Below are 25,770 nucleotides of genomic sequence, written 5' to 3' on the forward strand. Positions count from 1 at the left end.
ATCTTCCATGTGGACCTGTATACGCTATCAAGATGATTAGGTTTCGCATGTAGAGAGTACTGTACTTTAAGTTGATTTAATGTCTGTTCCATTTAATGTAATGCCTGTTCTATGGTGATAGTTCAATACACGCGAACACAGATATCGTAGTTATTCTGTACATTCTGTTAATCTTTTTTTAGTCATTAAGCAAATGTTGACTGTGGTCATACAGCATGTTGTGGCCAGCGGTAGGGGTTTGGATCCAGGCTCCAGCCTTCCTGTTTGGAGTTTGCATGTTGCCCAGCTTTCTCCCACATTCCAAACGCATTTCTAAGTTAAGTGAAGGCACTAAACTGTCCTGAGGTGCAAAAATCAATGTTAAAGTGAATGCCAGTCCTGTACCCTGCATTTCATGCAAAGCCAGTTGAGGTAGTTTCCAGCTCAACCACAAACCAAATAAAAATAAGAAATACATTTAAAAAAAAGGATGGATGGATGGATGGATGGATGTTATTGTGGTAATTATGGTTAACTGGCATCAATGGTGATTCTCCAGTAACAAAATAAATGTAAAAGAGGAAACCATCTGACTTTATTAAAGCTGCTTCTGATTTTACATACAATACACAATTACATATTTACAAATATACAGAGATAATAGCTTTATATCAATGCCATAGTCCGTAGCTATACAGTAGGAAAATAAAGATTGTGGGGGCTGCAATGTGCTGTGTAAAAAGAAAGTACAAAATATAAACAAAATCTCTTCGGCCTCCATGTTGACAGTACAAATTGCCCGACTGTGATCAAACACTAACAACTAGTGCGTGTGTCAGCATTCATATGAGGGCAGAAAATAAACACCCCAAATGTACAACAATGGCTGGTAATATGTTTTCCTGGGGGAGACACTCACAAAAATATTCTCGACTATTCACGCCTAGCAATTGAGGTGAGGTATTTGTCAGAAGACAGTACAAGAGCGACATTTCTGCATTAGAACTACCAACATACAGTGACAGCCACAGATTAGCATGTGAGACGTCAACAAGTCCATATACAGAGAAGACATGCATCCTGTAGTGGACAATTACATTGGACTGAGGAAAAAAAATCGCTTCAAGTGATTCTCAGCAAAAACAGGGAGACTACATTATCAAAAACGCTGATAACTGTCACATGGGCTTGTCACAAGACAGATAGACCTGATTCCAAGCAATAAACAGGTGGGGCTGCTTTTACTGCCAGTGAGCTGCATTGGATTTGGGTGCCTCACATAACATGGATGGTAAACAAACGTGCGAGTACAATAAATGTCGCGGGTTGGAGGAAAAAATGGTTGTCAAACAAGGTAGGAGGGATTTTCATTGTTGAGACTAGCAAAGTTTCCTTTCTCACAATGGTTGTCGCAAGTTGAGGTGCATCGTAACCAAGCTCCTCAGAACCAACCGTGTTTGTATGTAGTATGTAGATCTCATATTGTTTGCACCTTCCTGTCTGTTACATGACAGGACTGTAGTAAAGAAATAAGATGTTTGTCAGGCTGATGGGAGAAACAAGCTGAGCCGGTCTGGGTCTCGTTGCTTTAAGAGAAGTGACGACGATCACATGCCTGAGTTGGGCTGGGAGCAGCACAATGGGAGAAAGCCTGTTATTTTGCTAAGTAGTGCAAACCGGAGATGGATAAGCAGTATTTGAAACAATTCCTTGAGTGTTCCTAATGAAGCTATACATTTAAATCCGATACCAAGCATGTACGATTTGTTCTGAAAAGCAAATTTGCATGTAGATGTGCAAGAACGTGCACACATAAGACTTTAGTCCAAGCCGGGCTGGAATGTAGTCACACCTGCCAGCCCTGTGCTGCCTCAGAGGTTAATCCAGAGCAGCTGAGAGGTGAGCCCGGCGAGCTCTCTCCAAGGAACAATGTCCACATCCTCTCAGATTACTTTGTGGAAAGTAGACAAGTGTCTGACCACCAGATGGTGCTGGTGATTCCAGCAGCGTAGCATTTAATATTGATAGGAACAGCTGCAAATGTATCAGAGAAGCCTATTCGGATACGTTTTGCGGACTCTTCGTGCCCTTGAGCTGCAAGTCAGTAGATGCTAGTTGCAGCTCATTGGCAGTTTTCACAGTGCTGATCGACATGGAACACTAAATGCCACCTCTGCTATTCTCAGGAGAATTGTGTTCGCCGTGACTCACTGCCAGCAGTACGTTTTAAATATCCAGCGCAGACATTCTTGAGACGTGTCCACGTCAATGCTACATAATTGAACAGATAGAGACTGTAATGAGCATATAACACTCAGCTAAAACACTGGTGACGATCGTTGATGTCGCAGCACTTGGTTGCCTGTGGTACTGGATAGGTCAAGGTTTGATGTCTGAGAAGCTGGTGTAGGTCTCACTGCAGCTGGAGGAAGTGCTCAGGTTTCCAGAGACACTGTCATCTGTGGGACAAATTAAACTTGAACTCAGAACGCACAATGAAATGTGCAAACTCATTGCTGAGCCTGACCTGAGCTGCTGATTGACTGAGATGACTTGGAGTCAGAAATTAGACCGAGTAGGTTTGCATGGGCCATCCAGCCCTCCTTGCTGCTGCGAAGGTTCCTCACAAACCTGTACAAGAGCGCATTTGCTGTGACGGTGTGACAAAAAAATAAAACTCTACTCTGCGAGCATAACAAGACTTTTACCACTGGCCGTCCTCTCCCTCTCTGATGAGCTGCACCATGTCTCCGCTCTTGACTGACAGCTCCTGAGGTCCTGCCTTCTCAGAGTCTGCCACTGCCGTGTACTTTCCTGGAATCTAAAAGCCAAACCACTTTGAGCATTACTTGACTCAAATGCTAATAAGCAAGTCTTTGTCCATTTCATACAGTGGAACCTCTCAATTACAAAACCCCGGAGGCCATAACATTTGAAGTACAGTACAACCAAAATCTTTAGTGAAACACAAAAGGGCTCTATGAGCATCAGAGGTTCCCCTGTTGGGCAAATAATTTTTGCAACTCTCACCAGCTTCTGTCCTGCATCTTCCTCCGTGTCAGAGTTCAATGGCTCCTCACCACTGGAGTATCCATCATTCTCTTCAGAGGCATCCACCGAGAGCGACACTTTGGTCCAGCCTGTAAGAAGACATGAGCATTAGAGGTGTGTATGGGGGGGGATAAATTGAAAGAAATGACAGAATGGCACACAGATGTGTGTGGAGCATTTGCCAGAAGCCAGCAGTATGCCTCTTGGAACCAAAAAACTGTATGATCCACACAAGAGTCCAAAATCTGGACCACCATTTACCAAGCCAACCCAAAGAACAAGCACAGCAAACTACAGCAAAAGCCCACAATGGTTGCGCTGTACCTCGCCGCTTGTTCTGTAACAGACTAGAGGCGCTGGCCCATTTGACTTTGCTCAGACTGATGGGAGAGGCTGGATAAGGACAAAAGCCAGCAATCATTGAGAGACATTCTCTGTGGAAAAGGGACAAACTCCACAAATAACAGAAGACCGGATGAGGATGATTACGACTTGTGGATAATACTACGTAGTTCCACCAATGACAATGTCAACTGTAATGCTCAGGATCGGTCCCTCTAGTATTAATGAATGGATATTCATTTCATCAGCCCAGCCTGTCACCACTGGACTGTGTTAATAACACACAAAGCAAGAAGAGGTTGGGATGGTTGAAGAATGGAAAGACAGATGAGAAATGGTAGGTAGACTGACACCCTGTTGAATAATGAAGACAACATTACGTATACCTTTGAACCCAAATGGAGTCGGGTCACTCTTGACCAAGTGGCGCTTGGCAATTTGCTCTGGGCTCATGCCCGAGCCTGGCCACACGGGCAAGGAGAGTTAAGAGAGGGGGAGGAGGGGGGAGAGCAGACATAGAGGCAAACAAGATTCATACGCTTTTCTTAAGAGCTCCACAGACTCGTGCAATTCTGCACCATGACCGCTAGGAGACAGTGTTCACATCACATATGAGCAAAGCATGACTAAGTAACTACGCTGCCAAATAGGTCATTTAAGTTATCTTTGAAGATTCAATACATCTATTGTTTGTTTTTAAATTTCAATGTGGGTTTTGTCATTTTCATGATACAGTCAAGCCACGCCATTTGCGATGGATATGGACCGGGCCGGCCAGCGAATTGCAAAAATCAACATAATCTTCTTTCTTTCAAATGCACGCGTGTGTTCCACATACAAATAACATTGTAAATATCGGGAACCAAATTTCTTTTTTATTCTAGCATACGTGTCAAATCAGAACAGATTCGAACAAGTGTACTGTATACGGATGGTCAGAAAGTGTAATGTCAAACCGATATCCATCTGAATCCGATCCAGACAGAACCCTTGAAAACAAAATAGATTTAACACCATAACAGATATTGTTATTGCATTTTTCTTGTTGCTGATTTATCGTTTGCTTTCTGCCTCAGCGCGATTTCTAGTTGAAATGCTAGATGGCAGCAATACTGCATGTTCCTGTTTCTCAGTTCTGATCTCCCAATGAGACTAACTTCATGAGGTGGGCCAGGGCCAGAATGGTCCATTTCGGAGAGTCGCCCATTTTGCGGACGAAGGAAGAGGGACAAGTCGAAAACAAAATGACGGATTGAAGACAGACGGAAGTGGTTTTTGGTCTGTGTAATCGTCCCTATCGGGTCAAGTGCCAGCTAAACTCTCAGCCCGTCCGACCGACCGACCGTTTCGGCACACTAACATGGAAGTCTTCCAAAGATAGGGGTTTCGTTTCCGTTTTGTTTTGGGTGTGCAATCCACATGTTCAGAACAAATGTGAACGTTAAAGAGAAAGAAAAGCATTTGCCTCAAGAGATGACGTCTGCTCAGATTTAGGATGCCCCCCAGTTAACAATTTGTACGACAACACAATAACTAGCTTGGATTTGATTCTACGCTTGGTTAGTGAGGGATCCTGGTTAAAGTGAGCCATTTTTGGGGGCGTTTTAAGGTTGCAAAATAAGTGAAAGTGAGGCTTTGTAAAGCACTTTGGCAGGCACCGTATGGTGTAGATATACAATCCTCCATTTCAATCCATTTGGGTTTCTCATCTTTTGGACTGGGACACTGACTGGCAATGGGCGAGGGGCGGACTGGTGACGGAAGGCCTGTCAAGTGAAAATAGTGGACGGAGACAGAGGGACGATTATATCATGAATAGGACGGATGGATGAGGACGCCTCTCTCCCCTCCTAATAGTAGGAAGCGGCCGTGCTTGGAAAGGTGCAGCCCAAAAATTTGCGCCTCTGTCTCTCAAGTGATGGAGGCAGACAAGCGCCCCAAACTGAGCCTCGGTTTTGCTTGAGCTTCCTTCTTAAAAGGGATTTATTTTTTCCTTGCGTTTGCTGCTTAATGCTTGCTCATGTGAGGTTCCGTTTGAATAAGTGAAGTGTGTGGTCTTAGAATTGCTCTATGTGAAAGGTGCCAAGACAACTTCTGTTGTGATTTGGCACTATATAAATAAAACTGAATTTTTACAGCTTCCGCAGCACTTCTATAAATAGTCCTGTCAAGATTGATCATGTTACCTTTTGGACTCTTGAGATTGCTGAAGCCCTGCAAAGTAAAACGCTTTTTAGCCACTGAGGACCTGTCCGCGGTTGGACTTGTCACCGTCTCATCTAGAAGCAATGAGTTGATATGTGGGAAACAAGAAGAGTCGTACGACACCAGTCGTAAAGGCACAAAAAAGTGCCCAAAAGATGACAGATGAGGGTGGTGAAGAGAAGAGCAGGATAACAGGATCAGTGGCAGATTATAAAGCATCTTTAAAGTGGGACCTTGACGCTTGAAAGCGTATTCACCTTTGTGTTTGGCGAGCATAGAGTTGCTGTCGGACACGGGGATGGCCTCTGCCTTCTTTTCCTCCTGCTTTTTCTGGTTCTTTTGACTGCTGCTCCGAAAAGGACTGCGTTTAGACAACAAAACAGTCACCACCGCAATATATAAAGGTCTAATGGTTTGTCATGAAGAGAACTGCCCAAAAGAGCAACCTGAGGGAGATGGAGCAGTTGGCGGTGTGGTTTGGGGAATCGCTCTTCTGCTGTCTGGCATCTACAAATGTTTCAACCAAAAGGTTACAAACAGACAGCTTTTGCCATTGGCTGAAGTGTTGATGATTACCTCTGCAGGCTTTGAGCTGTTGGGTGAGAACTTTGCGAATCTCATTCACCCACAATGTTTTGATCTCAGATGTTGGAGCCTAAACAAAAATAAAACATAAGAGCCGAGTGAAACATGTATGGTCATAAAGTGATCATCCATCTGTTTGCATCATTTTAAAAAAAGTTTGATTGAAACTTTTACTTTTTCTCATGTAAAATGTATTATTGTTGTGAATAACACATAATAAAATTGTATGCATGCACGCCCCCCACACATATATGCGCATTGACTGCAAGTTAAGTAACAAGGGTTTCCAGATCTTACTAGAGCAATAAAGCATACCTGGACAATAAAAACTTCCTCTCGTGAATTGCACCAAACCTCAAACTTCTTGCTGTCTCCTTTAGCACTCTCTGTAATTCCCACTGCACTCATCTGATGGGGCAAATCACAGCAGGAGTTTTACAACATTGAATATGTGGTATCGTGTAGCAAAGATGGCAGTGCCTCACGTTGAGAGAGTGTTTGAAGCTGTAAGATGGAGCTTTTTCATATCCCTCGCCGTTCTCTTCCCTCTTCTTGCAGAAGAGCAGGGCCTTCTCATGCAAGAACAGATGCCGCTGCATGGGCTTGAACCTGGCTAGGTCCTTGACCTTGGCATGTCCTTTCTTGTGCTCCGTCCACACGCTAAAGGAGCCTTGCATCAGCAAGCGACCCAGCTCTGACAGGTTACCCTGTGGGCAAAAAGCAAAAAGATTCACGGCACAGAAAGTCAAAGGCAGAATAAGAAAAACTGTAGATACAAAAACAAGTGCAATCGGACCTCGTATCCTGTGATGGCAATGAGGTGCATGGAGTCATTGACAGCTTTCAGGATGCCCAAAATGGAGGAGAGAGCTTCCTGAAGGTCATCACAGCCATCACAACCTTTACTGTATTTTAACAATTCCTGAAAGGTAAAACGGGGAAAAAAAGCCAGTCTTCTCTGTCCTCACACATTGACTCCACGCCATCACGTCCACTTGAATGCAGCGTACCTTTAGCAACAGCTGGTATTTGGTGATTCTCTGGACAGGTTTAAGGAGGTAGGAGTCCAATCCAAGCTTATGTTCCAACTTCTTCTGACACTCCTGATGAAACAAAAAAAGAAAATAAATCGTAAAACTGTGCCAAAATCAATTATTTATTTGTCCCTGTTATAGAACGTTAGAATGTTCTGATTCATCATTGTGAAAATGGATCCACAGACAAAGATGGACACTAGCACCACCTAGAGGACATTTTCCTAAGTGCCCCTTTTTTTAAAGATAGAACTTCATGTCTAGTGTACTGTACATTACAGTAAGCAAGTAAAATGACAACATCAGACTTTGGTTTCAATAACTGAAAGAACCTGGAAGAAGGCACAATCCGAGCACTGCCGCCATAAACTCTCAGAGCGAGGTTTATTCTGGCAGTAAGCTTCGTAGATCTGTAGGTCCTTCATCTGAGAAGAGAAAACAGCCAGTTTGTTTTTCCTCAACAACGATCATTGAATCAACCTTCTTGTTGAAACATAAAGCGCTTACTCGTTCTAAAAAGCAGTGGCCCACAAGTTCAGGACAGTTTGTGTAAGCCTCAAGTTCTTTCAAAAATGTCCTGAAAGTTAAATTTAGTCAAGGTTAAGATATATAGTATATATATATATATTTTGTGTATATATATATATATATATATGTATATATACAACAAAGGACTCAAACGTTGATACATATATATGTATATATATATATATATATATATATATATACACAAAATACACGAATACCAGTCCTTTTCTCTAGAATAGAACATACCGCTTGTGAAACTGGTAGATTTCTGACATGTTCCCAAACAGGATGTCCTTCTTGCTCAGCAGCATACTAGGAATGAGGTGCGCCATGGAGGGATTGTCCATTTCTGCCGCGTAGCCCTGGAGCGACATGACCGCCGTCATTCAAAGACTGTGTGTGTGTGTGTGTGTGTGTGTGTGTGTGTGTGTGTGTGTGTGTGTGTGTGTGTGTGTGTGTGTGTCATCAGTAAACGTGCGAAGACTGTGGTGAAGGCGCACCAGTAACAAAGCAGACCATAAGTAAACTTACCTCTAAAACGCACAGGAGCTCCTCCACATATGCTCTCTCAGTCTCCAGCAGTTCATTCATCACGTGACTAGAAAATACAGGCACACAAATATGATTTTTTTTTTTTTTTAGTCACCTGTCGTTATAAACGAAAGTGCGAAGGCCCTCACCGTCGCAGCACTGCCAAGTTTTCGTCTTCCTCGGAGAGGGAGGCATGTCTGGTGCCACCGTTGGGTATGGGAGACTCCACCTGGACAAATATACTTTCTTAGTTGCGTGTCAAAAGTTTCCAACATGTAACGTTGAGTCTTGATAGGACAACAGCATTTACCTTTCTGCAGAGGGCATTATCTGCCGAGTATCTCCTCTCTTTTCTCTGTTGATCTGACACACAGAAAGGTTTGAAGGTGTTAACAAAATTGATCCGTGTCTTTGATCACATTTGCTTGAAAACATACTGGGAGATCCCTGTGGAGATTTGACTTCCGGTCTTGGAGCCACCGGCTGAACTGGTCGTGTCTGTTTGGCAGCAAGCTTTTTCAGACTGACGCGTCTCTTCTCAAACATCTCCTGGACAGAACCTTGCTTCTGGAAAACTCTCTCTACCTGGTCCTGATGGAAGACATCAAAATGCGTTACAATGATCACAATAAAGATTTTTTTTATTCTGATTTCTTTCCAAGTTCGTCATTTTTTTTTAGTGTCACCGCATTCTTGGAATAACACCAAGTATATAATTGACCGACCCTGAGCTGAGTGGTGAGCACCGCTTCATACTGGCAGCAGATAGCGCTGCAGTCGATGAGGGTGTGCAGCGGTGCAGTTTCCAGGTAGCGTTCTAATTCTCGGAGAGCAGCCTCAGCTCCATCTTGAGACTGACATCGGTCCACTGGCTGGCTCGCCAGCAGATAAATTCCCTCTTCGCACCAACGGGAGGCCTGATAAAACAAACCTGTTAAACACTATGTTTGCATAGAAATACAGCTTGTATGCCATAAAGACGAACACCTTCTCCAAGGCATGGTGGAGTTCCATCGCCGTTAGAAGAAAGCTCTTCTTGTCCCTCAGAGTCGAACTGATCACCTCACATACTGCCCTCAGTTCACAGCACTTGGGCCGTATGGAGTCCTCCGCATAGTGAGCGTTCTCGATCAGTCCGTCGCCTTCGCTGGCAAGCGACAATGCGTAATCCAGAACATCCTGTTGGAGCATCGCATTAGCATGTTCTAGGATAGCTCCAGGCACTCCGTCTGACTCTCACATGTCAAAAACATATTTGTTAGGTTCATTGAATAGTTTGGCTGTACACTACTGTATGTATCCTGCAATTGACTAGTTACCAGTCCAGTGTGTGTGTGTGTGTGTGTGTGTGTGTGTGTGTGTGTGTGTGTGTGTTTGTGTGCGTGTGAGTGTGCCCTTACACAGGCCTTTTCTTCATGACTACTGAGCTCACGGAGGACGTGCTCAGCATGGGAGGGATTTACGCTGACCTCTGAGAAACCGCATAACCGTTCCGACGTTGCATCAAGTTGGGAGCGCACCTGTGAGTGACATCACAACAATAAAGCATAGTTTTAGAGAATATTTCCTTGCCAAGCATGCATGGGCTTGAATTTTGCTCAACTCACTTCACGGAAGTGCTGCTCAAATCGTCGAAGTTGCAAACATTGTTCCAGCTTGGAACGGTGGCGTTCCCAGAAATCGTCAAATGCCGTTTCTGTCTCGTCCAGTTGACCCAAGAGTCTGAGAGTAGAAAGAGGAACATGTTGCAGACAATCCAACTTGCATTCCTAGTGCACAAGCCCTTACCGCTGTACAGTGGCTAAGTTTTCCAGTTCATCATGGGTCATAAGGTATTCTGTATCAGTCTGAAAAGGCTCATTAATATAATCCAAGAGACGGGCGCCTTGTGACTGCGACACCCGTAGGTCCTCCTGGAAAATACAAATGATACAAAATGAGTCATTTCCTCTTAATATATCAATCACGTGACCATTTGACAAAAGGTCTCTTTAATAGTGAGGCTTGCAATATTTCAGTTGATTTGTAATGAATCCAGAATGTATGACATTTTTGTTTCTTTTAATTGCATTACAGAAAATAAAGAACTTTATCACAATATTCTAATTTTCCGAGACAGTCATGTATAAACATCGGAAATTCACCTTTGGGAAAGTTCCGACCAGCATGGTGTACATTTAGGCAAATAATTCATGTTTCTTGAGTATTTTTGGCCCAAACTGCTTTTTGGTTCTGGATTATTGCACTAGCTCTCATTTAATCTTGGCTCGTCAACCCATAGTTCTTTCTCTGTTTTTAGTTCTTAAAATTATACAACATACACAACAGAAAACAAATGAAAAAGCCCCCAAAACATATATGTATCTACGTATTTGATGATCACAATTAGTAACCAAATGATCCAAAATCTTGAATAAGTGCTTGCCCCAAGTATGAGACAAGCTTTCCTCCCCATGACAGAGCAAGAAAGAGACCTTCATGTTGTCTTTTTTGAGAGAATGTGAGTGCAGCAGACTGGTGGTGGCCTCAGCATCATTGGGCAATTCGGTTTCTGCAAGCTCGGTGCCAAAGTTCTGTAGAGTGTGAGCCGTCGTTTTCACCATCAGTGCAAATGCTTCAATTGCCTGCATCGGAAATGCAGAAACACAGACACGATCGGTCCCTAAAAACGATAAGGTGTGTTTCATAAAAGATGTAATCCTGATGAGTGTGTGTGTGTGTGTGTGTGTGTGTGTGTGTGTGTGTGTGTGTGTGTGTGTGTGTGTATGCGTGCGTGCTTACAGTGCGGTGTGAAATCCAGCTTTCATGGCAGTATTCTTGTGCGCCCCCCAATTCTGTGGTTAGTTGTCCTGGGTCGATATAGGCATGGAGCTCGGTCACCGAACTCAGCATGACCACCTGTGATGACACGTAATGGATTTTGGAACAAGAGGGGGGGGGGGGGGGGGGGGCATGTGAGTCAAGCAGTAGAAAGAAATTGACCCAATTAATATGAGGGAAGTCACGGAAATGACAATTACAGGAAGGAAAACCCCACCTTCATTTTGAACTCATCCTTGTTGAACTTGAAGAGGAAGTCTGACAGTGCCCGCTGCAGCAAAGTAGTGGGACGCAACACCAGAACCAAGTTTACAGTCGCTGGGAAGGATCCCTGGAGGAGCATTGTTATTATTATTAGGTCTCACAATGTAAAATTCATCACAATTACATTACATTATATGATTATTTTCTTATGTATCTACTATTTAAGTGAACCTGTTCAAAGTAATTGCATTTTATGAGTTCAACAACAATACGTATTGAGGCGATCCAACCTCATCATAATTTTTTGTTTAATAAAATCCAGATGCAGTTAGCACGTCTGCCTCACAGTTAGGAGGGTGCGGGTTCGATTCCACCTCCCTGTGTGGAGTTTGCGTGTTCTCCCTGTGCCTGCATGAGTTTTACCCGGAGCTCCGATTTCCTCCCACATTCCAAAAACATGCTTTGTAGGCCGATTGAGCACTCCAAATTGCCCATAGGTGTTAGTGCGAGTATGGATGGTTGTTCATCTCTGTGTGCCATGCGATTGGCTGGCAACCAGTTCACTACTGCCCGATGACTGCTGGGACAGGCCCATGACAGGAGGGGACAAGTGGTACAGAAAATGGATGGATGTATAAACGTATACACATATATATAAAAATGTATATACATATATGCATACGCTCGCAGGAACGCACGCGCACACGCACACACACACACAAAAAAATGGATTTAAAGTTGTATGACGAGCGATCATGGAGATTAAAGTTATTTTAACGTAAAATTAACACTAACAATTTAAGCAAGCGGCCGTCGGCATAGATATTGATACATAGTGCTTTTACAGCAATAGTCTCTTTGTTAAAGCGCAGATCATAAAATGAGACGTGACTTCTATCATAGATGCATGGTTGATGTTTGTAACAACCAAATCAGCGTCAAAATAACAAAAGAATTCAATGAGTTATAATGAACAGAACAACTAGCTCTCAAAAAGAAGCATGCGAGCTAACTAATCCAGCGTCTGCCACAAAGAATATTCCTCGCTATTTTGCAACATTAATTCGTGCAGTAACCGACCCAGATTCTACCGTTGGACACATTGCAATGTAAAATTCTATTTAAGATAAATCATTTGGACAAAACAAAATGGAAAAAAATAATAATTCAATAGTTACAACAAAAGGGCATCAATGAGTCTGCTTAATATGTTTTTAAGAATAAAATTAGCATGAAAAGACCCTCATCATGGAAAATGCTAGAAGAAATGCATAAAAGCAACAGCGAAAGAGACTGAGAAAGTGTGTGGCAAACTACAGTGTGGCAAAAAAGTATTTAGTCAGCCACCAATTGTGCAAGTTCTCCCACTTGAAAGGTGACAGATGGCTGTAATTTTCATCATAGGTACACTTCAACTATGAGAGACAAAATTAAAAAAAAGATCCAGAAAATCACGTTGTCTGATTTTTAAAGAATTTATTTGCAAATTATGGTGGAAAATAATATTTGGTCAATAATGGCCTCGATCTGGGGCTCCACGCAAGATCTCAACCCGTGGGGTCAAAATGATAACAAGAACGGTGAACAAAAATCCCAGAAAAACTCGGCGGGACCTAGTGAATGACCTGCAGAGAGCTGGGACCAAAGTAACAAAGACTACCATCAGTAACACACTACGTCACCAGGGACTCAAATCCTGCAGTGCCAGACGTGTCCCCCTGCTTAAGCCAGTACATGTCCAGGCCCGTCTGAAGTTTGCTAGAGAGCATTTGGATGATCCAGAAGAGGACTGGGAGAATGTCATATGGAATGTCAAACTTCAGACATAGTGATTTTCTGTATTTTTATTTTTATTTGGTCTCTCATAGTTGAAGTGTACCTATGATGAAAATTACAGCCATCTGTCATCTTTCAAGTGGGAGAACCTGACTAAATACTTTTTTGCCCCACTGTAGATCTGACGCTATTCCAATCAGACACTGAGGAGGAAGACTTCGATGGTTTCAGTGCACAGGAGGAAGATGAAGACGACGGCTCTCTTTTACTAGTATTTTTTTTTTCAACCAGCCCTGTTAGTGCTGCGCTACCGTGTTGCTGCTGTGTTACTGCTGCGTCTCAGTGACTTTTACCGCTATGTTTTTTTTAATCCAGCCCTATTAGTGCTGTTACTTCAGTGTTGCTGCAGTATTACTGCCGCGTCACAGGCAGTGTTTGGAAAGAAATATTAAGGTATGTTATCAAAACTTTAAAAAGGATTTCGGTGTACCATCTTTCTTTGTAAATAACTCGCGTGCACATACGGCTTTTAGTGTGGTGCGGCTTATTTACATTAAAAAAAAAATTCCCCTAATTTTTCCCCGTGAGGCTTATAATCATATGTATAATATATAACCATATGTAAATAAAATACAGTAAACGTTTGTTGAAAATACACATGTAATCAGACAACATTGGAAATAATACGAGCATTTGTCTGGAGTAAAGTAGACACAGAGTGGCCATTGGGCTTGAGTGCTTTCTGTGGTACTATTGCTTCCTTGAAAAAGAAAAGACATAAATCTACGACACATTGCCGAGAATAGCACTCGTGTGCTAGCACAGGAGCACACGTGGCTGCAACTGAGTCAAAAAGATGACCAACACAAACACATTCATAGTCATGAAATGCATGAAGTTGCCATGGAAACCAATCTCCATGGGAAAAAGGGGGTACAGAGTGGGGGATAACGGAGACACACAAAAAAAACAAAAAATATTAGTTTGTCATTTTGCGAAGATGAACTGAGCGTTACAATAACCCTAACGCACAGTTCACAATACTGTTTAGGCAAGTTGAATTGCTTCAAAGTAATAAATACTGAGTGGCCTTGTCGCATTAGCATGACAATGCAAAGTGTGTGCCACAACATGCTAATGAAGACCCATAAAGTACATCCCTAGATACACACTTTCACAGTCAAATGATGTGCACAACTCACAAGACAAACAATCAGATTACCAGATCAAAGGTGCTTATAAATAAATGAAAAGATTTAGAATAGCATTCTCTACAGGCCAGGCTGATTTATATTCATCCAGGGACAAGATCTAGTCCCGTCTTCCAAACAATGTGCTTGTCGCTCTCCAGGGAGCAGTATAGCCACGAGCTAATCCACAAGCTAGCCTTTGTGACAAAGGGGGCTGCAATTTCTGAGCTGCCCAAAATACATGACACACACTTCCATCTTTAATATTGATGTACTTCCCAATCAGGCATCCTTTGATTGTTCCTTTTCACCTAATGATTTCAAAATTCTTTATCTTACCAAGACCTTTTGGACAAATCTGTGCTTTCAGCTTTATAGTGATAGTGGGGAAGACCATTTTTTGTTCTGACGTAACAAAACAAGATATGGTTATATGAACTAGTGGAAGTTCTTAACAGCCCCGAACGCAACCACATCTATCAGTTTTCAGATGAACTAGAACAGTCAACATATTGTAAATTCATTTTTTCCTTTCCATGAATTGATCTTCAGTTGTGATTCCTGTCTGACTCAGACTTTCCTGTCTTCTCCTGTCAGTTCCCTTCATCCTCTCCCCTGGCCACAAGGTTCGCCTTGGAATGTTTTCATGTGCTCATGGCTAGTGTTTGTATGCTCAAAAGTCGATTTCAACCATTTCTGTAGTTCACCACACCTGTACAGTACTGCTCTACACATGCCTGTGTCAGCGTGTCCAACTTGTGCCCTGCAAAACCTTGTGGAAAAACCTTCCTGAAATGTGGAGGCTGTTAGATCTTTTACCAGGAGTCAGGGACAGATGTGGTAAAGGGAACAGAAAAGTTCCTGTTGCTTTGAAGATTCCAATCCGCACAGTCTTTGATAAATGCAAGCCATTCAAGACTTCCGGGACTCTTGTTAGAGCTCGCTGTTGAGGATAGCGACCTCTAATGCTGGACTTTAACGTGATTGACCACTACAGGGCTTCTGTCAGAAAGCACGCTGGACATCAAGGAAAATTTGTTGGTTTAATTTAGAATGATGCACTCCAGTACAAGGCCATGCAGTTATGCAGTGGAGTTGAACGAAAGATTATTTAGGTAAGCAACAAGCAGTTTATCGTCAATGTCTGCTGTACCACTGTAACCGACATGTATGTGCACGAACGTGAAACAGGAAGTGGTATCGCCTGAAAACGGCCTTCAAAATAAAGCACCCTACCGCAAATCAAAGCACGGCTGAATGACATAAATAACATGGAGAATTCTTAACACTTGCTGTTCATCCAAACTGAAGGTATTTAGTCAGAGGGTGGCCAAGAACCTGATGGAGTTCCAGCATTACACCATCTCTGGACCAATCCACCAATGAATCTTGTGTGGGACAGTGGCCAAACCGAAACACTCTTGAGTAACAGGCACATGGGAGCCCACCAGAAGTTTGGCCAAAGGCACATGACGGACCCTCACAAAATGAAATGGTTTGATGAGACAAAGATTGAACTCTTTGTGCTCTTTGATGGTGATGTCAGATGTCATGTTACAGCTCATAATCTGGTCTATAGTACACCTATCCTAGTGAAGGATGGCGGTGGCAGCATTGTGCTATGGGGATGTTTTTCAGCAGTAAGAACTGGGAGATCATTTTGCAATATATAGACACCCAGCATGAAAACAAGGCCCAGAATGCTCATGGGGTTACGGTTCATATTTCAGCAGGACAATGACCCGAAACACATTGTTCAAATATGAAAGGAGTGGCTTCAGATCTACTGTGACTGTCCTGGAGTGGCCTCACCAGAGCACACATGGAACAGATTGCAGGGACCATGTCCACTCTCAAGACATGGACTTCAATGGCAAGCATTTTCCTTGAGCTTCATCATCTTTGGTTTGAACAAAAAATTGGCATATTGTGACACAAGCAACATGGCAGAAAGAAGTCATTAGCGTTTTCACGCTGTTGCCTATATCTATATATCAACACTGGGCTCTCCTCATTTTTTACTTCCAGCTGGATAGCAGCAGGTGACCTTGAGGAGCAGAGGTTCTCATGGGACAACTAGAGACCTTCACTTAGCAATAGGTCGCCTTGCTCTTGGCTAATTGGTCAAACAGGCAAGCGCATACGCGCGCACCCACCAACCCACACACACACACACACACACACACACACACTTAAAGACATCGTCAGGACACTGATGAAATTTTACAAAAAAGTAAACGGATTACTATTTTATACACAAACATAATAGACCAGTAAAAATCCTCCTATGTGCAGACTGTGTTTCCTGGAGAACAAGAGGGCCTGATGAGCCTGGTGTTCAATTAGCATATATTAGCATACATTATGCACACACCTAACAAGCTCAAGAGTGTTGCACAGGATAAACATATTGACAACAGATGTATCGGATGTGCTATGCTAAAGATGCATCTCTTGAGGGGTGGGTGCTGCTTAACGATAGCTAACACATACATCTCCCTATTGGTTCTCTATTCTAGTGCCCACTGAAGGTTGGGGATCTGCAGATGAAGTAGGCTAGCAGGCTAAAGGAATGCACGCAGATACAAGAGACAAGTGAGAAGAGCAAAGACTGCTGACTATTTCTCAGCTAACACATGCTGAGACTGACAGAGGAAACAGCATGTGTAGGCCTGCCCTATGGCTTCACACACACAGCACATGAACATGACTTGTATATAGTGTCTTACTGCGATTCGAAGCAGGGTAGCCCTTACAGCAGCCCATCGGTCCAGTCGCCTGTCAATGACTAGAATGAATCCTATTCCTGATGCGGCAATGCTACAAGAGAGAAGAGCATGATGATTGGTTATTTGTTTCTTCCTTCATTTTGTATAAAAGAGAGTCCTTTTACAAGTACACAAGATTCTAAATATTTTATATGGTCATTTTATTTTGGCTTTGTGTTCGTGCATGCGCGCGCGTGTGCGTGTTCGTGCATGCGTGTGCGTGTGTGTGCGTGTGTGTGTTGGGAGTCAAGGCTTTAAGAGCAGTGGTTTTAATAACTTGCTATCAGCAATGTTTGCAATCAGCAGGATTGCAGTGAGTGAGAGCACCCAAATAACCTTGGCAACCTTGGCTCTGCCTTTTTGTGTATCCAACAATATCTCCTATCAGTTGCAGGGACAGTGCCATATGCAGAAATCTCATTAAGATAATGCATTTGTCAGTGTGTGCACGAGTGCATGCATGTGTGTGTGCATGTAAAAGTCTGGCCGGACCTTGGCATTTCTGCTCCCACCCCTCATGCACAAAACAAGGGAAAACAAAACACAGCACACAATGCGAACATGAAATGTGAATATTATTGTTTTCTTGTAGGGTGCCTGATGAATTTGAAATGAGCACATACAGACAGAGATGTTAGCGAAATGCTACCTAGCGAATGTAGCAGCAGCAGCAGCAGCAAATCTTCAATCTATCCCAACAATGATAAAAATTCAAACCAGCTAGATGAATTACAATAATCCATCTAATTGCAGTCTTTAAAAAAAATCATATAACTTCAATATCCCAATGTTATCATCCGTATATATTCCTTTAATTTTCGTTATTCCATTTTGTCCTGCATCACTGATCATCCGTTTGCTGCCAGCAGATGAAGAGAGGGGACTGCTCTCATCCTTAAAGAGACCCCCCCCCCTCCAAATCCTCCTCCATCACCAGCATCCCATCTCAGCCAATTAGAGACACGCTCTGCATCTTACCGTTCTCCCACAGCCAATCGGTGCTCGAGAGAGGAGCCAGATCGGCAGTTGGGTGCAAAGAGCAAGTGAAAAAAAGGGAGGGGACTCGGAGAGGGGTGCAGGATATAAAAAAAACGACAGCCGCAAGAAAAAAAAAAAAAAAACATACATAGAAAGTGTGCCATGAAACACACAAACACATAGGTGTATATGCATTTATACTACGTTGTTGTTTTACGCTTCTTACGCAAAATTCTTTCATGTCTATTTTCTCCTTTCTTATGCTAGCGCTAGGATCTATTTTTAAATCATGAGTGATGTCATCCGTCAGGCAGCACTGTGAGTTTGTGCTGTCCTCTGCTGGTGACAAAGAGTATTAACGGCGGACAAAATATGAACCTGACCTGGGCACAGTAGTGAGGTAGTTAAGCACATTTTTGATTTCGTCCTCTTCCAGTCCGCTGAAAGTTGGGAATTCTGGGAAGATGATGATAGGGCTGCCATCAGTCCCGCGGCCTCCTGCGGGCAGAGGTGGACTCAGTAACACTTGCATTCACAATGAACTTTTGCTGGACAGAAAGTTGAGCATTCAGCAGTTGGAGAGGCGAGAGCAAACGTACGATAAAAGACCCCAGCTTTTCTCTGTACGCAACTAAAGGTTATCATTAGACTTGATTGTGACACAATTCATTCTTCTATCACCTATACCTACAGTATCACTAGTGCGCATAAAGGAAAAGGCAAAATCAAGAAAAGACAAACACACAGACGGATTCTTCTTTTCCCGGTCGCTCAAGTTGCAAAGCAGATAATCACAGTGATTAATTATTCACATAGCGTCACGATGCAGCCATTATCGTCATGGCAACCCAATGCACAGTGTCATTGTGTGGTATTTGTGCACGTCTTGAGTGCAAAGGTTTGAAACATTGTGCAAGAGGAAGACCTTTGTCTGGATGAGACAATATGATTGTGCAGTGTAGAAGACCAAGAAAACAGACAAACCTGGCAGGGCGGCAAACTGCTTCTGGAGTTCGGTGCCAATTTGTGCAGCACACAGAGGAAAATCGTCTGTCTGCAAAATTTTATCTGGGAAGAGACATTTATACACTTGTTTTTATCGATTGAAGGCTTCAACATGCATGTCAGGCATTAGAACTGCTGTATTATGCATTTTAAATAAATGGCGTGATTAATTGGGATTTCACTAATTTGTTGTCTATTTTTTATGAGCTTTGTGAGAATGAATAACACACCTAGCTTTTGCTTTCTCTGTGCAGAAGGCTGTCAGGTTGAACTCACACTTTTATCATAGTTTTTCAAACACACTGCAGGGATTCAAATATGAAAGTACGGATATTCAATGTGTTTACTGTAATTACTCTAAACATTAAAACAAACAGAAAACAGTTTCAAAATCTGAATTGTGTCACTCAATCCACAGTGTCATCCAGCCAAGGACTCAAATTTGCAACCTAACCCTGCACAGTGTGGAATTATAGTGTACTCAGCAAACCACTCTGTAATCCCACATCTCCCGGCCCCCTGATGTCAACATGGAACATACTTCCCACGAGTTCAGTAATCAACCCAAAGGGTATACTAGGGCGGATTGCACCTTGAGGGACACAAATAATAACTCTTGTACATTTCTGATTGTGTAGAGGGCTGAAAAACCTGCAATTTTCAAGTCAATGGGGCAAAACAGAGGTACTACCTGTCTCTTTTTTAGAAAATAAATTATAGCGTGCTGAAACCCTTTAGAATGCAAAGGAGAAACAGAAGGAAAAACATGCAGCAAAACGTATGGACAATGGTAAAATGGAGACGTGGCATAGCCGCAGGGCCACTCGGCAGAGTTAGACCTCAAGCATTCCAGCAAAGCCCAGAAGCCTCTAATTTGACCAAAAACAACCATTCTGTTATAATTATCTGCTACTACATGGGAGTGAAACAAATTTCCACAACGAAGAGCAACTTATGAAGATTTTTTTTTTTTTTTATTCCAACACAAGCTTTGCATGCATGCATTTGTTTGTTGGCTACATGTTAGCTCATAGCAGCTGCTAGCGAGTCTGTCCGACATGCTCCCAGTGTGGTGGGCAACCACACATGTCTTGTCTCACACATGTACCAAGTGCGCATATGAATTTTTGCTGGTTATGACTTTCAGTTTGACTTTTACATGCACTGTTTAAGGTGACTTGTTTTTTTTGGGACAGCTTACTTGGCTCTCTGAAGTTACTTAAAATATTTTGAGGGAACCAACACCAATACAGGTCAAATACAGTATTCTGCAGAAAGAATTCAGACGTAAAGGTTGATCCGTGCGAGGAAAGATGTCAGACATGCTGGCGTCTTTTTTAACTACTGCTGAACTGTCTGCTTTCAGCCCAATGAATGACAAACTGCGACTGCTCTGCTGTGAGTTAAACCCTTTAGAGAACACACATTCACAGTGGAAGTGGGGCACACACAAATAGTGAGGAAAGAATGTCCTTCACCTTATTCACACCCTTCCCCCCCAACCGGACACCCCTTCCTCCTTTCATGCTTTTTCATAGACTTAGTAGCAAGAAATAGGCATGCGTAAAAAGGAAATTGATCCTCATACCTAAATAACCCATCATGTCCTGTTAATTCAACAAGGATGTGGAGAATGTCGGGCCATTAATTGTTTTTCTTTTTTGTTGTTGTTTTGCCGGAGACTGTGTGGTATTACGGCTGAGAAAGTGAAGCGGAGGAGGAGAGCACGGAGGTGCTTGTCTCAACTGGGTGACCCAGGAAGGGATTTCTTTACACATACCTACATATTTAATGTGTTGGCCCACTGCTTGTCCACACTTGTGATGTGTTCCCACTATGTATGGCTCAACAACACCATAAAACTTTCCAACACACTTGTGATGTGTTCCCACTACGTATGGCTCAACAACACTATCAAACTTTCCAACGCTCGACAAGCATCTACCCTCAACTGACAGAAAAAACACTAAAATCCATGTTTTGGCAGTGATTAGAACTAAAACATAGGCTACTTGACACCATAGTTTTTTTTGTGATTTTTATACAGTTGTAAATCTTTTTGCAACCTAATCATTTATTCAAGATCAATTTGCTGTATCCGACAATAAAGGCCCAGTTAATACTTTTAATTACAGCATCAAACCACAGGGACACACACCCAACTCTCTGTTACCCGCAGCATTTATTTTTGCTAAACACACACTGCTAATTCAAACATAGCAGCCAGCTGTTAATGGCTCCAACCACTTATGGACAGTCAAAGTTCAAAGTCCCAGGAAGCAGGAGTGTGTCGAGCACTGTGCTCGCATGCACAGACGAGCAAAAAACCCTGCTTGAGGGCAATGCAAACAAACAAATGCATATAAGTTAGTGTGGATGATGTGCACACACCACCGGGGTTGGCTCATCGAGTTCCAACAGAGAAATGGACAGTTGTAGTTCAACACACACGTGCGTGCATGAAGAGATGCCAGGATTTACCCGCCACTGTGCAGCTTGTGTGTGTGTGTGTGTGTGTGTGTGTGTGTGTGTGTGTGTGTGTGTGTGTGTATTTGTGCGTGCGTGCGTGCGTGCGTGTCATAAGTGAAGCAGAGCTATATTATCGGGCATTATAGTGAGGCTTTACCAAAATGCCATCTGTCACTGATACATGAACACATGCACGCACAAAATGCTTGACAAAAAAATTAGGTCACCCAGTGATCTGGAATGTGTATGTGTTGTCCGGTCCTCATCCCAAAGATAGAATTAGGGATCAAGGAAAACTGCATCCAAAAAGGCTGGTCACAAAAGAACAAAAAAACACGCAGCGTATCAAGCTGCAATTTCGATTTTGGTTGAGTTAAATAATTTGGCTGCTGTTGGTAGAAGTACTTCTCGTCAAACCATTAAGGAGGAGGGAAAAAATTTAAAAAATAGAACACAAACGCTTTTAACTGACAATTTGGCTTAGACCTTTTTAAGTATACTGGCCTTTGAATGTATATTTTCATGTACAAGCGTGCACTTCGAAGAAAATGATGGTTATAACAATGCGAAAACTGAATGTTAACTGCCTTTGCGCTTAACTAAGTCGAAAGCCAAATATGCCAACTGAGAAGGAACTGGACAAGAGCTGACTATTGGTACACAGGGCTGTTCTGTAGTCATTAAAAAAAGGAAATCCAAATATTACCTTCCACATGCAGCTGACACCATGTGGAGTAGTGCTCAAGTTAACTGGGTCCCAATCAAAAGGTCAACTATTGCCTGAGGGAGGGAAGGCGATCCGTTGGCTGAAAGGTCACTACCTGAATGTGAAATTCATTCTGACTCTAAAAAATCAGAGCTATCTGATGCACTTTATGCTTGAATTGTTTTCAATTTGTCATCTTTAATTCAAATTCCTTCCTATTTTGTTCTCATCCACATAGCAGACGTTTATTTTTTACCGCACTCCTAAACAAGAACTTGTTCCTGCTTCCATGTCTAAGAATCATGGGAAATGTAGTCCTGCTAGCCTAATGCTGCTACCAAACCGGACACAAAGTGTTTTTTGGGCTGTGTGTTCTTACTATTATAATGCGAGATAATATCATTACGGTATGTGGCACCGGAAGGTAAACGTAAATTTATATTCTTTTCTATTTACTTTCAAATTCATGTAAATTCATTGATGTCCGCATCTAATCGCTACAATCCTCAATGAAGTCTCCACTAGGTGGAAGTGCGCTTAGTGTTCAAGATCATGCCAGTTTAGCAGTTTATAATCTTGACTAGGCTAAACTAAGTGGTACCTTAACTGTCTTTATGTGTGAGTGAGGGTTAGGCCACCTGCCTGCACAGCAACCCCCCCCCCCACACACACACACACACGAGAACTTGACATCCAAACACAGAAAGTGGAGTGTGCTCTAACCTTTTCCCCAAGAGAACAATTGGAAGCACTCTAGGTTAATAGGACAAAAAAAAATCTGCACACAGTATAAGACACGCACGCGCGCACACGCGCGCACACACACACGCACACACACACACACAAGCGCACACACTCCTCCAATATGCGCATCTAACCTCAGGACAAAATGCATGGCTTGCATTATGTAAGGCAGATGAACAGTGAGTGATGCTTTCAGAAGGAGAAGCATCTTGCTTTCATCAGACACAATCGATGATGATGACAAAGTCAAGCCATGATCTTTCATTCATGTCATACAGAACATCCTTGGGCCTTAAGGGAAGAGTGAACAGTGATCAGCTGATTCAAGAAGATGACAATGTCTCATGGAACAACATGACATCATTTGTGGCCCTATCCAAACCATTTCCCTACAAATAATCTGTATAAGGTGTTTAAGTAGGAAGATGTTCCTCTCAACAACTTCAGCAAGTACAGTCAAACCTCTACATTACGATTTGGAACCAAAGAGTCATGGTTTGAGTCCGGGCAACTAGATTACTAGACTAGCCTGCTTCCATACCACTGCATCAACATTATAGCCTGTAATATCATCTCGAGAAATGTTCTACATTTATGCAATGAAACATTCATTTCAATTAATCAGCTTGGTTTAACTCTAGCCACAAGTGTTTTTCCCCTGCAAAATATTAAAGAAATGGTGACTATGACACTCTATACTATTTGTGGACACATTCAATATTGTTGCTAATATTCATTCCTTTGCTAGTTATTCCAGGGAAACACGCACTTTTATCAGAAGCACAACTAAAACCATCAAAAAGCCTTACACAAACACAATCCAACAAACCACATCATAGAACACTGATGTTACAGTGGTGCACTTAATAGGACCAAAAGAAGCTGCAAAACAACAAACAACAAATGAACGCTTGAGAAGTCACTCTACCTGTCATCATCTTCAGCTGCAGCCAAAGCCTGGTGATCTCAAAGCACAGTTGAGACACTCGGTTGACAGCCATGATTGCTGTTACCTCTTTGACCCTCTCTCCGATGCATGTACACACAAACGCACGCTCGCGTACACATACTAGAATACGCTCACACACAGCCGCATGTTGTCAGAGAACATCCCAGTGGAAGTTCCGGCATTGGCAGTCCATTTCTGCACAGCTGAGGACTGAGGCAGCTCACTGACCTGTCACCACACAGTGGTGAACACACTCACACATGCACGCACACACTTGAATACATAGTCTCCCCATGGTAGGCGGAGCTTTAGAAGTTCCACCCCCAGTTTCACATTTCACACTGTTTCTGCACAAAGGATATCTCTAATGCTTGACAAGCTCCACACAAGTCTGTAACTGCTTCTGTCACACTCAGTGGGCACCAAGCACAGACATAAGTCGTACATACATACACATGATGTAAAAAAAAAAAAAAAAAAGACAGCAGGGGGAACCATTATGTGCCAAAATTACGTGGTAAGAAAACTCATTTGAAAACTAAAGGGGGGCGGAACTTAAGACATCAATTAATTAAAGTGATTATCATTGCTTGAATTATGTAACAATGCTCAAAATAACTTTCTTTGAACCAATTTATATGATCCTTCAGGAAATATATACATGTGTATATATATATATATATATATATATATATATATATATATATACGTATATAGTATATATATATATATATATATACACGTATACACATTTATATACATATACACACACATACATATACACACACATACATATACACACGTATACACAAAAACACACACACACATATACACAAAAACACACACACACACACACACACACACACACACACACACACACACACACATACATGTACATATATACATACATATATAGATACATACATATACATACACACACACACACACACACACACACACACACACACACACACACACACACACACACACACACACACACACACACACACACACACACACACACACCACACACACACACACACACACACACACACACATATAGATATATACATATATATATACATATATACATACATATATATATACCTACCTACCCACCTAGACACACACACACACACACACACACACACGTATATACATATATACACATACGTATATACATACATACATATATAGTACATATAGACACACATATGTATATATACACATGCATATATACGTCCATCCATTTTCTATACATATACGTATACACACATATATACATATATACACATAGTCGTATGCAAAAGTTTGGGCACCCTTGATCATTTTCAAGATTTTTCTTTATAAATCCTTGGTTGTTCGGATCAGCACTTTCAGTTAAGTATACCATATAGCAGACAAACACAGTGATATTTGAGAAGTGAAATGAAGTTTATAGGATTTACAGAAAGTGTGCAATCATTGCTTAAACAAAAGTAGGCAGGTGCACACACATATGCATCCACAGGATGTAAATGAGACGTCTGCGTGTACGTGTGCGTATGTGCATATGTGTGTGTTGGGTGGGTAGCAGACGAGACAAAATGTATTTATTTGTTGCACTATCGACTCTTTCCGTTGCTGGTAGATGGAGAGTAAACAGGAAGACGCCAATTGAGAGGCGACTCAGGAAGAAAGAAGTGACAGTAGGATATACACTCATGGCACATTCATCACTCACTTGCTTTTTACATCTGCCAAGTGCAGAACCGGACAGAGCAGGTTAAGTTTTGCGTTCCTTGGTTTGCTGCTGTGTTTTCCCTTAATCACCTGCCAAACTGACACACAAAACATTTTGGAATGGTGTGGTGTGGTAAAGGGAGAAACCTTACAGAGGCGCTCGCTTGATATTAGTGTTGACTGT

General features: G+C 42.3%; 1 protein-coding gene across 9 annotated transcripts in view; it reads right to left on the bottom strand.

The window, feature by feature from the left end:
• Positions 1-552: 552 nt before the first annotated feature.
• Positions 553-25,770, bottom strand: part of mcf2la (mcf.2 cell line derived transforming sequence-like a) — a 32,859-nt gene continuing 7,641 nt past the window's right edge. For 3 of the 9 annotated variants that reach the window (XM_037277212.1, XM_037277200.1, XM_037277232.1), the window contains exons 2-33: positions 18,976-19,059; positions 18,375-18,489; positions 16,975-17,065; positions 11,293-11,406; positions 11,037-11,153; positions 10,730-10,879; positions 10,044-10,168; positions 9,863-9,977; positions 9,656-9,775; positions 9,243-9,434; positions 8,981-9,172; positions 8,693-8,846; positions 8,566-8,618; positions 8,405-8,484; positions 8,256-8,322; positions 7,971-8,086; positions 7,704-7,773; positions 7,529-7,621; positions 7,173-7,265; positions 6,959-7,084; positions 6,648-6,869; positions 6,478-6,570; positions 6,154-6,232; positions 6,024-6,084; positions 5,835-5,938; positions 5,559-5,651; positions 3,759-3,833; positions 3,355-3,423; positions 3,010-3,119; positions 2,688-2,800; positions 2,507-2,610; positions 553-2,438 (exon numbers count right to left, since the gene is read on the bottom strand). In XM_037277212.1, coding sequence (XP_037133107.1) covers positions 2,359-2,438; positions 2,507-2,610; positions 2,688-2,800; positions 3,010-3,119; positions 3,355-3,423; positions 3,759-3,833; positions 5,559-5,651; positions 5,835-5,938; positions 6,024-6,084; positions 6,154-6,232; positions 6,478-6,570; positions 6,648-6,869; positions 6,959-7,084; positions 7,173-7,265; positions 7,529-7,621; positions 7,704-7,773; positions 7,971-8,086; positions 8,256-8,322; positions 8,405-8,484; positions 8,566-8,618; positions 8,693-8,846; positions 8,981-9,172; positions 9,243-9,434; positions 9,656-9,775; positions 9,863-9,977; positions 10,044-10,168; positions 10,730-10,879; positions 11,037-11,153; positions 11,293-11,406; positions 16,975-17,065; positions 18,375-18,489; positions 18,976-19,059 — 3,470 coding nt within the window. In that variant the 3' untranslated portion in view covers positions 553-2,358. Of the gene's footprint in view, positions 2,439-2,506; positions 2,611-2,687; positions 2,801-3,009; positions 3,120-3,354; positions 3,424-3,758; positions 3,834-5,558; positions 5,652-5,834; positions 5,939-6,023; positions 6,085-6,153; positions 6,233-6,477; positions 6,571-6,647; positions 6,870-6,958; positions 7,085-7,172; positions 7,266-7,528; positions 7,622-7,703; positions 7,774-7,970; positions 8,087-8,255; positions 8,323-8,404; positions 8,485-8,565; positions 8,619-8,692; positions 8,847-8,980; positions 9,173-9,242; positions 9,435-9,655; positions 9,776-9,862; positions 9,978-10,043; positions 10,169-10,729; positions 10,880-11,036; positions 11,154-11,292; positions 11,407-16,974; positions 17,066-18,374; positions 18,490-18,975; positions 19,060-23,843; positions 24,122-25,770 lie in introns of those variants that run through there. The other 6 variants (XM_037277207.1, XM_037277242.1, XM_037277222.1 and 3 more) reach the window with 6 other exon arrangements.

Source organism: Syngnathus acus, chromosome 2, assembly GCF_901709675.1.
Source record: "Syngnathus acus chromosome 2, fSynAcu1.2, whole genome shotgun sequence".
Classification (NCBI taxonomy): domain Eukaryota; kingdom Metazoa; phylum Chordata; class Actinopteri; order Syngnathiformes; family Syngnathidae; genus Syngnathus; species Syngnathus acus.